At 32.8% G+C, this 13759-nt stretch overlaps 1 protein-coding gene across 1 annotated transcript in view; it reads right to left on the reverse strand.

The window, feature by feature from the left end:
- Positions 1–13759, reverse strand: part of LOC145334910 (UDP-glycosyltransferase UGT4-like) — a 43156-nt gene that overhangs the window by 26745 nt on the left and 2652 nt on the right. The window contains exons 3-10 of the mRNA XM_080180539.1: positions 12745–12818; positions 11179–11257; positions 8642–8685; positions 8042–8141; positions 2708–2797; positions 1815–1851; positions 594–663; positions 236–283 (exon numbers count right to left, since the gene is read on the reverse strand). Of these exons, the coding sequence (XP_080036665.1) occupies positions 236–283; positions 594–663; positions 1815–1851; positions 2708–2797; positions 8042–8141; positions 8642–8685; positions 11179–11257; positions 12745–12818 (542 nt within the window). The remainder of the gene's footprint in view (positions 1–235; positions 284–593; positions 664–1814; positions 1852–2707; positions 2798–8041; positions 8142–8641; positions 8686–11178; positions 11258–12744; positions 12819–13759) is intronic.

The following is a 13759-nucleotide window of genomic DNA, read 5'->3' on the forward strand; positions in this document are numbered from 1 at the left end:
GTCTGTAAGTATGCTTGTCATTCTTTATTTTCTTTTGATATATCTTTTGGTTGTGGACAAACTTTAAAAGCGTTCTTTAAAACTGTAATAAGCATTAATTGAAAAACTTATTTTGAAATATTTATCAAGTGGAAAATAATTATATTTTATCTATTAACAAAAATAAATAAACAAATATTTTATTGGCAAAATTAAGTACAGTGACAAAATACAAGTAAATTATGACAAAGATTACCTGTTCATTTAGGGAAAAGTTGATTAGCATCTGCCTCGCAAGGTCTATCTACAATTTGAATCATTTCTAACATGTTCTTTTGGCTTATGACGGGGAGATAAGCTAATGGAAGATAGATACATCATGTTGATTTAGTTTTAGAAAGAAATAATATTTTTTTTTTGGGGGGGGGGTGCGTTTTTTCCAGGGATTATTTATCTTGGGAGGATCGTGGTACCCTCTCCCTAAATTGTTATAAACTTTCTTAGAATCTGAGAATGATAACAGGTCAGCGGTTAGCAAAATACTTTAGTACAAACTGACAGTCTGACATCCTGTTTCTTTTACATAAAAAATGGTGTTTTGAAATGATAATTTCCTGTGGATAGACAAAGAAATAAGGCTTAACAAAATCAGCATAAACAGCATTCAACAGAATATAGATCAATCTATAAAATAAAAGATAACAATTAACAATAGCAATTTAGTGGTAACTAAAGAGAATTTCGTCCAATAGTAGAGAATCTGTTTAATATTAAAAACAAAATATACGGTTGACCATTGAGAGAGTTAGACAACGAAGAAAGACAAAACAGAAAGTTAAACAGTTAGGGAGTTGAATCCATTTTTATAGAAGCAGTAATATAATCTATGATTACGAATTTGACCCTCTAAAAAACGTAATCTACCATTCCACTCTCCTCTCTCTTGGTGATGATATAATCTACCATTCCAATTTTACCTCTCTTGGTGATGATGTCATCAATTCCAATACGATTTTTGAAATGTACCATTCCATTTTCAAGAGAGGCGAAAATGTAATGGTGGTTACACTTTTAACATCGACATTATTGAAATCATACATACCATTTTTAAATTATGTTAATCGTAGGAATGTATAAAATACTATTTACAATTAAAATTTTTTTATGTAAAATAAAATAATAACTAGAATATACCATTACTATTATGTTGATTTTAATAAGAAATGTATAAAATACTATTTACAATTAAAATTTTTTTATGTAAAATAAAAATAATAACTAGAATATACCATTACTATTATGTTGATTAAATAAGGAAATCAATGTTTATGAATACGCTGATATGTAAACATAAATGTACCATTCCAGTTTTCCCTCTATTGAAAGTGGAATGGTACATTTCAAAAATCGTATCGGCTTTGATGATATCATCACCAAGAGAGGGAATGTGGAATGGTAGATTACGTTTTTTAGAGGGTCAAACCGTAATCATAGATTATATTTCTGCTTCTATAAAAATAGATTCAACTCCCTAACTGTTAAAGAGATTAATAATGAATATTCTAGAACAAACTTTGAATATATTATTTTGCTAGTAATATATTTCAGTTAACACATATTCCTGCACTCTCCTGGATGGTAGACTTAGGACAACCCTAGTAATTTTTTTAATGGTTAATAATAAAAATCATACTTTGATTAACAGACAGACACGAACACTTTTAGAGTATGTTCGTTTCTTAAAATATACACAATATGTCGAAACAAAATACAATAAAAATATGAAAATTATTGGATTAAATACTTCTTCTGTCTTGTTTAATGATAAAATTCACCTGCCGAAGGTCGAGTCAGGAAGATTTGATGACCAAGCTAAAAAAAGAAACAAAACTACAAAAAAATAAAAATATAACATAGATTGTGATTTTTACTTCAAGTTTGAAGTTTATTTTATACATTCAAATTTTTTCGGCAAACAAATGATTTGCATAAAACTTTAGATAATTTAAGATTGACATACATCTAAAAAATCTAAATGTTGTCGTTGAATTTTCGTGTTTAGATTTGTAGTATCCTTATAATAAAGGTTGTCTGTCTGTACCAAAGAATCTCGCTAACCACTGAACCGATATGGTTCTCCTTTTCAGGTTAGCTTCTAATAGGTCCTGGGAGGGTTTATAACTATTTAGGGCAAGGTTACCAACAACCTCCCAAGAAAAATCGCCCCTAGAAAAAATTACCCCCCCCCCTAAAAAAAGCCTAAAACTAAAAATGGGGAGGAAAGAGGTCGAACTCACCCCCCTCCCCCCCCCAAAATGTCCCATTTAATAGATTTAATAGGCTGCAGTGGCGTTAATTTTAGTTAAAAAATTAAAACTTTTTTTTTGGGGGGGGGGTATTTTTCATTTTTGGGGGGGTTGGGGGTGTCCCACCCCCCAAGAAAACAGTTATAAACCTTCCCGGGACCTATGAGAAGCTACCCTGTTAAGGAGAACCCAATCGGTTCAGCGGTTAGCGAGATTCTTCGGTACAGACACACAGACAAACATCCTGTTACTTTAGTATAAGGATAGTTACTTTAGTGACATCGTCCATAGAAAAGAAGCATATCAGATAGATAGAAAATAGATAGATAGAATATAACCAACCTCCATTATCAAGATGTCCAAGTCCATAGAAGAGAAGTATCTCAGATAGATATATAATAGATAGATAGAAAATAACCAACCTCCATTATCAGGGTGTCCAAGTCCATAGGAGAGAAGCATCTCAGCATTTGCTGGCAGGAACTGCACATTCGGTATGTCCAGATAATGACCTACATACAAAAATAATGAATAAAAATTCTAGATATAAGATATTAACTTTAATTTCAACTAGCGGCTACGTCCCCAGAGGCCTCTAGGGGTACTTTATGTACTGGTGAATTGAATTTGAACCTCTGTCCCTAGATTTAGAGTCATCAAGAAATAGTATAATCCCTCCTTTTTTTGTGGGGGAGGGATTGGATGAGAAGCTAACCTGTAAAGGAGAAACATATCGGTTCAGTGGTTAGCAAGATCCTTCTTACAAACAAACATCCTTTTATTTTATTAAAAGAATATATGGCTCTCCTTTACAGTGAATATTCTCATTTGTCCTGTAAGGTTTTATTTGGCCTATTTAAGGGGAAGTTTCCCAGATTTTTTTTTCTAAAAATTTATATTGAGTGATGAGTTTCCCCCATCATTTTTAACTAATGTTTCCTATGGCCTCCAGTTTTTTAATAAGTATACCAATATATACTTAAAGCACACAAAAAATGGCTCAAGTGTATTCAAAATAGTTTATATATAGAAAAGAATAATTTTGATATGAATGTACTGTACAATGCATTGAAAGTATATAATTTTAATTAGCATTCATCCTATTATATAAGGTAGTGAGTTTTTTTTTGTCTGAAGCTTAGGATCTCAATAACTACTGGACAGATTGTGTTATCTATTTCAGGTAAACTTCACATAGGTCCTCTGTTGGTTTTAGGCTATTTTATTTTCAGAATAAAGGCTTTGGATGGTTTTAATCTAGCTTACGCTCTGCCCCTTCGAAAATAGCCACTATTTGCAAAAAAAAATTGGCAGTTACATAAACTAAAAGTTACGTAAAAAAGATTTAATGTATTGACAATAAAAGATCCATATAGGAAATTAAATCCTTAGCCATCTGTAGTTTATAAACCTTTTTACAAACATTAATTGAGTATCTGTGTTAGATTAATGTATAAAACAGATTCTTCTTCCAACCTAATTGACAATTTATATTTAATTAATTTTGGTTTTGTTCGTCCGTAAGTTCCTGACGGCTAGCTATTATAGATCAATAATGCATGTTAGAATCATCATATCGCTACCAAACTTTGCATTATGATTCATCTAACAAGCGTAGTTCTCAGACAAGGTACACAACAATTTATTTGATAAATATAATTTTATATCTGACAAAAACGATTGCTTGGTTAAAAAAAAAGTTTTTCTTAGTTATTGTTTGTTAGATTTTTCAGCTTCGCCAATTTATTGCATGATGGTGAAAATCCTTGTTTTTTTATGATATCATATTAAAACTGGTTATCATTTTTCCCAATTTTTTCCATAGATGACAAATGCATGTGAGGAATTGACAACAGTATTTGTGGATATAGGGATATGACACCTACAGAAAAACTGATATTGTCTCCAAAATAACGATTTGTAGAATAACTGAAAATATTAAGGTCACAATGACATCCAAGGCAGGGAGTAAGGGGGGGGGGGACAATGGGCAATTAATTCAATTTAAGAGTTTTCACAGAAATACAGATTTATCCATAAAATTTTGAAATTGTAAAGGGTGTGTTAATAAAATTTAGTCCCCTCTCTTACCCCCTGCGTCCAAGGGTTGGTGGTATAGGGGTGAACCCTCTTCACCCAATCAAAATCGGGGTAGTGAAGGCCCAGCCCCCTAAACTTAAAAAAAAATATATTAGATTTTAGGTTGTTTAGAGTTTACGCGAAGAAATTACCTCCCCCAGCCCCCTCCCCCCCCCCAAAAAAAAAAAGAAGAAAAAAATCACTTTTAAATCCTGGACCTATTATATTGTTCACCCTCCCCCCCCACCCCCAACAAGAAAATTACCTAACAAGTCAAACTTGTACAATAAGATTCGGTAGAAGATTAAAGATCCTTCATGTCCTTGCAGATTAAATCATAAATAGTAAAATTTGTAAAATGAATCAGAATTAAGAACAAAGAAATATTAAGTGTTAAAACAAAAAAGTTGATTCTTGGGAGTTATTATAGGTATTCTATAATTACGCACGTCCGTCTCATTGGGAGGTTTTAGGTAATCTTTGCAGCCATTTAAGGAAAACGTCTGAGTGGAAAGTTCCCTCGAAGTGCCTTGTCGAGCACTGACCCTAACCCTTAATTATAAAAAATTAAGATAATGTGAAGTGAGTTTTTTTGTTCATAACTTCGGGTCAGGTTTTAGACATGTTTGGTTATTTGCAATGTATACCAATTTCAGTAATTAATAAGAAGTAAATGTAAGTGAGAATTGTGAACTTGATTTAGCAAATTATATTACATTCGCTGCAAATATATATTATATCTATAGTACCATAGTAGAATGATGTCTGTCCGTCCGTACGTCCATCTGTCCTCCGTCAGACTGTCTGTCCGTCGGTCCGTCCGTCCGTCTTTCTTTCCGTCCGTCCGTCCGTCTGTCCGTCCCTTAAGATCTCTGTAACCACTGAACCTATCAGATTCTACTCTTCAGGGAATATACCTCCTGGTCCTGTGGTGGTTTTAGGCTATTTTCTTGGGGCGTGGGACACCCCCATCCAACCCCCCAAAAAACTCCTTCCCCCCTTTTTTAGGCAGTTGATTTAAATTATTTTCTTTACCTCTTGGGGCAAAGTACCTAGAGTCTAGGGGCGAAGCCGCTAGTACATCTATAATACAAAGTAGAACGATGTCTGTCTGTCCGTCTGTCTGTCCCTTAAGATCTCGGTAACCACTGAACCGATCGGATTCTACTCTTCAGGGTATATACCTATTGGTCCTGTGGTGGTTTTAAGCTATTTTCTTGTGGGGTGGGACACCCCCAACCCCCCAAAAACAAAAAAATCCCCCCCATTTTTTTTTGCTTAAGATTTCCTTGGTCCTTTAATGAATTTCGCCTTAATTTTTTTATCACCTCTTGGGGAAAAGCCCCTAGAGGCTAGGGGCGAAGCCGCTAGTATGTATAAAAAGTAACAGGAGTTTTATGTGATTAAATCAAAGCGAAAATGGCATTATCCGGTTGATACTATTATACAATTCTGATAATCTAATAAATGTTCCAACTAAATAAAAGTAACCAACATTTATGAGCCAACGAATAAGATAACCTGGTTATATAACTTTGGGTGCCAGATTAATTTAAAGTATACTAACACATCCCTCCCTGTGTTACACTGATCTTGAAAGTGGAATGATTGCATAAAAAAATCAGAAAAATAAAATAAAAATCTAGTTTTTTTTCAAGTACAACATACAAAGTTCTTTACTCTTCTGTTTGAGGATATTGTCCTAGCATTTATGTTTTTTTAGGACTTAATTTAGGACTTAAAGTTTTAAAAATAGTTCATAATGACTTTGTACTTACATTTTATAGCAATATTCTTTATTAGTATTAAGCAAGGAATAGTTATTTCTCGCATCGTATTATAAACGGCTTTCCGCGGATATAGAATGTACAATTATAAGATTAAAACCATTTTTTTAGCCCCGAGGAGCCGAAGGCATCGGCTAAAAAAACTGGTTTTAATCTTATGATTGTACATTTTTATATTTGTAGAAATCTGGATATAATATTATGCTAGACATAGTTTTTTCGTATGGATGAGAACCGGTTCCTATCCACCGGATTCGAATGAATACGAGAAAATGCTTTACATCCAGCAATAGTAAGTCTAGAGAAAATAAAAGTAAAACAAACCTAGTCGATTATCATTTTTACATTCAGTGATGTTTTAAAAACAAATATAAATTGAATAAATTCCGAGAATTGAAGAAAAAACTAAAATTAGTCATTTTTGCAATAATTGATATGTTTCTTCAATGTTTCTAAAAAAAACTAGTGTACATATCCTATTATATAAAGTAGTAAGCGTTTTTGTCTGTCCCGAAGGATCTCGCTAACCGCTGAAGCGATATTGTTCTCCTTTACAGTAAAGCTTCTTATAAGTCCTGGGAAGGTTTTAAACTATTTTTTGGGTGGGTGTCTTCACCTTCCTCCCTCCCCCTCAAAAAAAATATTTTTTTACCTATTCTTTTGAGATTTAAAATGGGATGAGGTCGACTTTTACCCCTTCTACCTGAAGTGCCCCTAGAGGCTTCTAGGGGCGTAGCCGCTAGTTGGCAATAAGACAATGGCCGATAAATTGATGTAGATCCCCAATGTTAATACACAAAATTAACCCCTTCTGTAGATTTTAATTTGTGGTTGAAACCTTTGGAAACTCATCTTAATAAACCAACTAATCAAAATCCGTTAAAAGTCCCCAAAGTTGTTAATCCAACTAATAAGAAAACGTTATTAAAAAACTTTTGGGACTAGTGTATTAAACTGCCCACTGTCCCATCTCTCTGTCTCTCTCTCTCTGTCTCTGTCTCTCTCTGTCTCTGTCTCTCTGTCTCTGTCTCTCTCTCTCTCTCTCTCTCTCTCTCTCTCTCTCTCTCTCTCTCTCTCTCTCTCTCTCTCTCTCTCTCTCTCTCTCTCTCTCTCTCTCTCTCTCTCTCTCTGTCTCTCTCTCTGTCTCTCTCTCTCTCTCTCTCTGGGTATTGCTACTTAGAAAATCTTAATAAAACACCAATTCTCTCTATCTCTCAAAAATTTAGCTTTGATAAAGTTTAGGGTCATGAATGAATCTATAACTATAGTGCCCTAACCTGACCTAACCTTAATAAACCAACGAAAATCTGCCCATTATTTTCAAATTTTGTACGATATCATCATTGCCATTTATCTCTTCTTTTCAGAGCGTAGGCCACGCACAATGGTTCTCCATTTTTCTTTGAATTTGGCCTCAGTAGAGGTATCATTGAAAGATGATAAATTCTCATCTCTCAGTTCATCCTGGAATTCCCTCCTCCAGGTTGTTTTTGGTCTACCTGGTTTTCCCCATGAAGGGGTTCCAAGTCAAGGCTTGATTGGTTAAGTCATCATGCCCATTGTAAGATATATTGCATCAATCATTTTGCTGCATGGAGTAAATACCCTATATTAAATGTTTCCTGAGAACTACTGATAAACTAATATCAATATTGATTTAACCTTTTTTAAACACATACATTTAAGCCAGGAAAGAGAGGACAATTTACTGTTTATTAAACTAGTCCCCAAAGTAATTTTCTACATTTCTATATTCGTTGAAAGTTGTTTATAATACGACGCGCTATTCAGTATATTCGTCTTTGTCTAAAAGAAAGCTGATATAATCACACGCGTTTTATTAGGACAAGTTTTGTTAAAGAGCTGCTTAGCAACAAAAATAAATCTGACCTAGTATAATGCCCATTTCATTGAGGAAGGGTGAGGTAATGATGAGATGCCAGCGTTTGTCCAACTGGTAGCGTAGCAACTCCAAAGAATGTTGGTGCGTCTATATAAAAAAATAAATGTATAAAAATTGCTTTTTGCTTTTTTGTAGCGACTTGACTGTGTTAATATTCCCGATTTGTAAAGACACAATTAAAAGTCGGGAAGGGGAAATACAGTTATTAAACCCCTTCCCCCTCCAGTGTTTTACTCTATTATATAAAAAAAAAAATAAGGCGTCCATTAGTTACCAAGTTAACCATTAATTGAAACTCAATTGGGATAATTTTAAAATATGGATTGCTATATTTAGAACAGGTTTATACAGAGCAGAATTTTTAATTTAAAAAATTTCTCTGTGGCTTAGCGGCTGCCGATCCCTGATAAAAAAGTTACATTTTGAATTATAATCAGGGATCCAAAGGGATGAGACAATGCAAGATAAATTTATGTACACAATAAATTATTATTTGCAAAATTACTTCATCTGTAGACTAAAATTTTTAAAGACCCACAGACTAAGTTCTAGGGTATTTACTCTAATTAAAAATTATTTTAATATACCTTTGTTAAGCCAGTTGAGGTTTTGGAAACGGCATCAATAAACCCTAAAAAAATTCGAAGATTTTCTAAAACTAAATTGGAAGCCTTTTCAAACAACTTTAGAAAAAATATTATTATACAATTTCAAAAGAAATTATAAAATATGAAATTATATAATAATACAAAATCTGGGTATAGTCCCTTTCGTAACATCGCACTTTATGGGGCGATTCTTCGTATTTTTCACAATAGCTTTTCTCCTATTTCTAGCCCCTGAGGGTGGCTCTAACCCTGCGGGGACAATTACCTAGCCCTGTGGGGCAATCACCTAATCCAATATAACCTAACCTAACCTAAAATAACCTATAAAAGGCATTTTAAAAATACGACGAATCGCCCCTTATTGGGCGATGTTACGAAAGGGACTATTATTTTTATATCTCTATTTTGACAGTAAAAAGTAAATCCTATAGAAATTACATATCTCTGAAGCAACTATAAAATTGCTCAATAAAAAAAGATTTAAGTAGCTCATTTATAACTATATCTATACTCTATTACGTAAAGTAGTGTGGTTTTTTGTTTGTAGCTTTATATTTCGATAAATACTGAACTGAAGTCCCAGAGATGGTTTTAAGCCATTTATTGTAAGATCTGGATCTTATTTTATCCTTCCCTACCAATTTGAATTCAGTGCCCCTAGAATCTAGGTGTGCAACTGCTAGTTTTTTTCAAGAGTTATCAATAAATTATTTCGTCTAGGGCTTACATGGATCTTAATCGATAAGGCAATGAACGCTAATTTGATTTACATCCCTATTGATGACAAATAATATCACCCCATTTTGTTAAAATTATTGGTTGCAAAGAAAATTTTAAATTGTTATTTTAACCCAAAATAGGGTGCTAGTATAACTCTATCAAAAATAAAAGTCAATTTAATTTGTGCATTTGTGTAGTTGCCCCAGAAAATCTATTATACCTAGATTTACTCAAATATTTCCACATTTATCATAAGGTATGCCTTTACTTCCGCGAATGTATCACATTGATAAATCATCAAAAATGTACACAAAATTACATCTTATGTAGACTAAAATCAGTGGTTAAAATGTTTAAACACTCAACTTAATAAATCAACCAATCAAAATTCAAGAAAAGTTTACAAAGTTGTTAAGCTAAAGAATAAGAAAACATTATATAAATCTTTGGGGACTGGTGTAATAAATAGCCCAATATCCCCTCCCTCCCTAGGTATTTCGACCTTTAATATACCATTTTAGTTTTACTGAGTAGAATTCTTTGTAAAAGGAAGGCAATTTTAAGTAGAACCATGTCGGTTAAGCATTCAGAGACATATAGACTTGGTTTGTGCCGGATACCAGATATCAGGCTGATTTCTAACACCAGAAATCCGGTATGTTGATCCTACTTCTAAACAATTTATCTAATCTGGAGTTTAAATGAAGTGTTACTTCCTCATTGCTATAAAGTAGCAAGAATTTAAGAAATAATGCTTGTGACTGTTTCTGAACAGGGATTTTGTTGTATAATACAAAAAATTAAATTGCTGTATATCCGGCAGGATAATTCCAATATCCGGAATCCGGCTAGCTATTGAAAATGGCTGAAAATCCGTCCCAATTCTATTATAAACATCTTGTTTCTTCTACTTAAGACATGTGTTATTTTGCGAATATGAAGTCAATGTGGATGAAATAGTATGCGGATGTGAATACACACCTCATCATAAACGTCTTGTTCCAGATTTATTTTCTGAAACAAAAACTTGTGCAGAAAAAAACATCTATTTTGATTATGTCCGTTTGTGTGTTTGTTATTTTATTTTTATCAGTACCATAATAGTTAGACACATTTATATTCAGTATTTAAGCTGTTTAAAATTCTCTTTGTCTGTCCGTTAGTCAATCCGTCCAGGATTTCTTTGACTGGTATTTAGGATAGACAGCTAGAATTTTACGTGAATATTCACTTTATCGATAACAAAAAGTTTATAATTTAATTGGTTTGCTATGTAACTCACTTTGTCCGTTTGTCCATCTATGATTTTTTGTGTGCTTTGGATTGTGCTACTTTTGTTGTTTTCATCCTTGGTTACATGAAAACACCTTTTATAATTAATTAGCTATTATGAAAAATAATAAAATTGAAAAGCGGCCTTGCTATATAAAACGTTTATAAAATAGTTATTTATTATGGACATTTTATAGGTATATAGTCTTATAATTTTTATTTTATTAATCGTAGATTATTGTCTATGATATTAGACAGTACACATTAAATTTTAATATACTTATTCTTATTAGAGATTTCAGCAGATATTAATTTGTTTTGAAGCCATACTAGAATAGTTATTTATCGCATCGTATTAAAGACACATTTCCGTGGATATTAAAATGAAAAGTGTTAAGATTAAAAAATTTTATTATTTTTATTTCAATATTCGCGAAAATTGTCGGTAATTCGTTGCTATACATTATTTTTCAGTATGGCTCATAACTGGTTTTTGAAGCCAAACTGGCCGGACAAACCTTTACCTGTAATATTAAATGAACTTGCAGCTTTTTGTGTCAGGGTGTCCTCCAATTCTTGCATCTCATCTGTTTGTACTTCAATCTAAAGGGTGGGCAAAAAAATGCGGACATTTTTAAAATTAAAATTGCGCGCCTTGTGTTAATAGTAGAAAAATGTTACGCATACCGTTAGAACCGCTAAGAAGTCTATTTTTTGGAAATATAAGAACGGTTCCTGTGCTACAAATAATCTAGGAGCCAGATGGTAAAATGTCCACAAATTTACTCGCAAGTAGAGTCTTAAGTCAGTTGGGACATTTGAACACGTAGCTCCTAAACTATGCATAGCACAGGAATCTAAAAATAGACTTCTTAGCGGTTCTAAAGGTGTGCGTAGTATTTTTCTACTATTAACACAAGCCGCGCAATTTCAATTTTATAAATGTCCGCATTTTTTTTGCTTACCCTTTAATTGTAAATGATCAGGCTTAATAGTGCAGAATTTTTTACTTTTTAAGAAGGGTTATCATCTATTTTTTGCATATATGTGTACCTCAATCTAATACAAAAAAATGATAATGCTTATGGTTAACCCATGTGGGGGGGGGGGGCTAAAAATACTAACTACCCCTCCCTTATTTTAAATTTATTTTATAAAGCATCAACCGAATCTAATGTTTAATGAACAACGAACTACGTACTATTTTTTGATAAGTTGAACTGACCTCACACCAGGAAGTCAAAATAAAACGTTTTTTACTTTTCTACAGCTTATCATACGAGTTTTTGCTACAAATTAAACTATAAAGTTTAATTGAACTAGGTTTATATTGATTAAAATGTACAAGCCAACATGTTTTGTTTATCTGTCGTTCAATGCAAAAAAAAGCCTTGATGAAAGCAAAAAATACATATAATAGTTTATATTAATAACTGTTATTTTTACTTATTTCTGTTGGATAGAAAGGCTCTATCTAAACTCTAAAAGTTATGATGCAAAACGGGATGTATTTACCAATTCAGAAAAGCCCCAAAATTGAAAATACACCCCTTGGTAAAACCCTCTATAAGACGCGTGATATTAAAACATTTTCAGTTTATTTAGCCCAATCATCATTAATAAAAAAAAACAGCTAGGGTCTCAAAAGGTTGGTTGTCTGCAAAATACTTAGTAGGGAGTGAGGAGACATTGGACTAAAAGTAACACTGGTACCCAACGTTTTATAACCACGTTATCTAATTCATTGGTTTAAAATTTTGGTTTGTATCCAGTGTAGTATCCAAACTTTTCAACCAATAATTTTGAAGTAATTTTTGTTTATCATCATTGGGGATGTAAACAATTTTTTTCCTCAATCGTCTTATCCCTTAGAGGGTATTCCAGGGATCTAAAGGGATAAGACAATGGCCGATAAATTGATGTACATCTCCTTCTGCAAATTAAAATTAGTGGTTGAAACGTGTGGACGGTCATCTTGATCAACAAACTAATCAAAATTCCGTAAAGTTGTTAATCCAACAAATAGGAAAACGCTATTATAAAACTTTGTGTAATAAACAGCCCAATGTCCCCTCCCTCCCAGGAATTACCTGTGTAAGGTTAGGCATCGCTGGGAGGCTGAATCTGGTTACAAACAGTACATTATGTCCAGCTTTAGCTAAACCTATAAAAATAAATTTTGGATCATGGATAGAAAACGAAGTAGCCGGTTTAGTCGTATTTTCTCAGTAGCTTTTTATGGGTTATTTTAAGTTAGGTTAGATAAATGTTAATGATTCCCCTGCAGGGTTCGAAAATAAGGTGCTAGAAATAGGAGAAAAGCTACTGTGAAAATACGACGAAACCCGCTAATTCGATTTTTTTCTATGGTCCTATTTCTTTACCTTCAAAAATTTCAATCACTTACAACTTTAAATATTTTTTATTTCAAATCAATTCTTTCCCCTTCTTTTCCTCAACCTCTGTTTATTGACCACTGAACATCTAATCTATAACTCACTTTGTCCGTTTGTCCATCAATGATTTTTTGTGCTTAACTACAAATATAGAAGTTGTCATCCTTGCTTATTTTGATTACATCTAACGCATCTGGAAAGACTGACATGTTATAGATTTGCGTCGTCATTATGTCCAACATTAAGCAGTCTGCTTACATATAAGACTACTATGTAACGTTATTCTAATAATGAAAATGTTGAATTTTTCTATTTGTCTTGAATTTATTTTGATTATTAAAGGTACATTTAGTTCATACGTAACTAGTTTGTATGCATAACCTAGTATATACCTTTATTGAGTTTTTTTTTATTTATTTATAAGAATAGATAAAATAATACTTAAAAGTAGATAACATTTACATCTATTAGTAGCGCGGCAAAAACAAGCTAATATTTTTTAGATGATATAGTTTGCTCCGTTATATATCAAATATTGACAGGAAGTAATGGGACATTGGAGAATAATAGTTATTTCTCGCATCGTATTATAAACAGCTTTCCGCGGATATAGAATGTACAATTATAAGATTAATACTAGTTTTTTTAGCCCCGAGGTGCCGAAGGCACTGGCTAAAAAAACTGGTTTTAATCTTATGATTGTATATTT

This window comes from Acartia tonsa, chromosome 13 (assembly GCF_053477335.1).
Source record: "Acartia tonsa isolate MP-2025a chromosome 13, ASM5347733v1, whole genome shotgun sequence".
NCBI lineage: Eukaryota > Metazoa > Arthropoda > Copepoda > Calanoida > Acartiidae > Acartia > Acartia tonsa.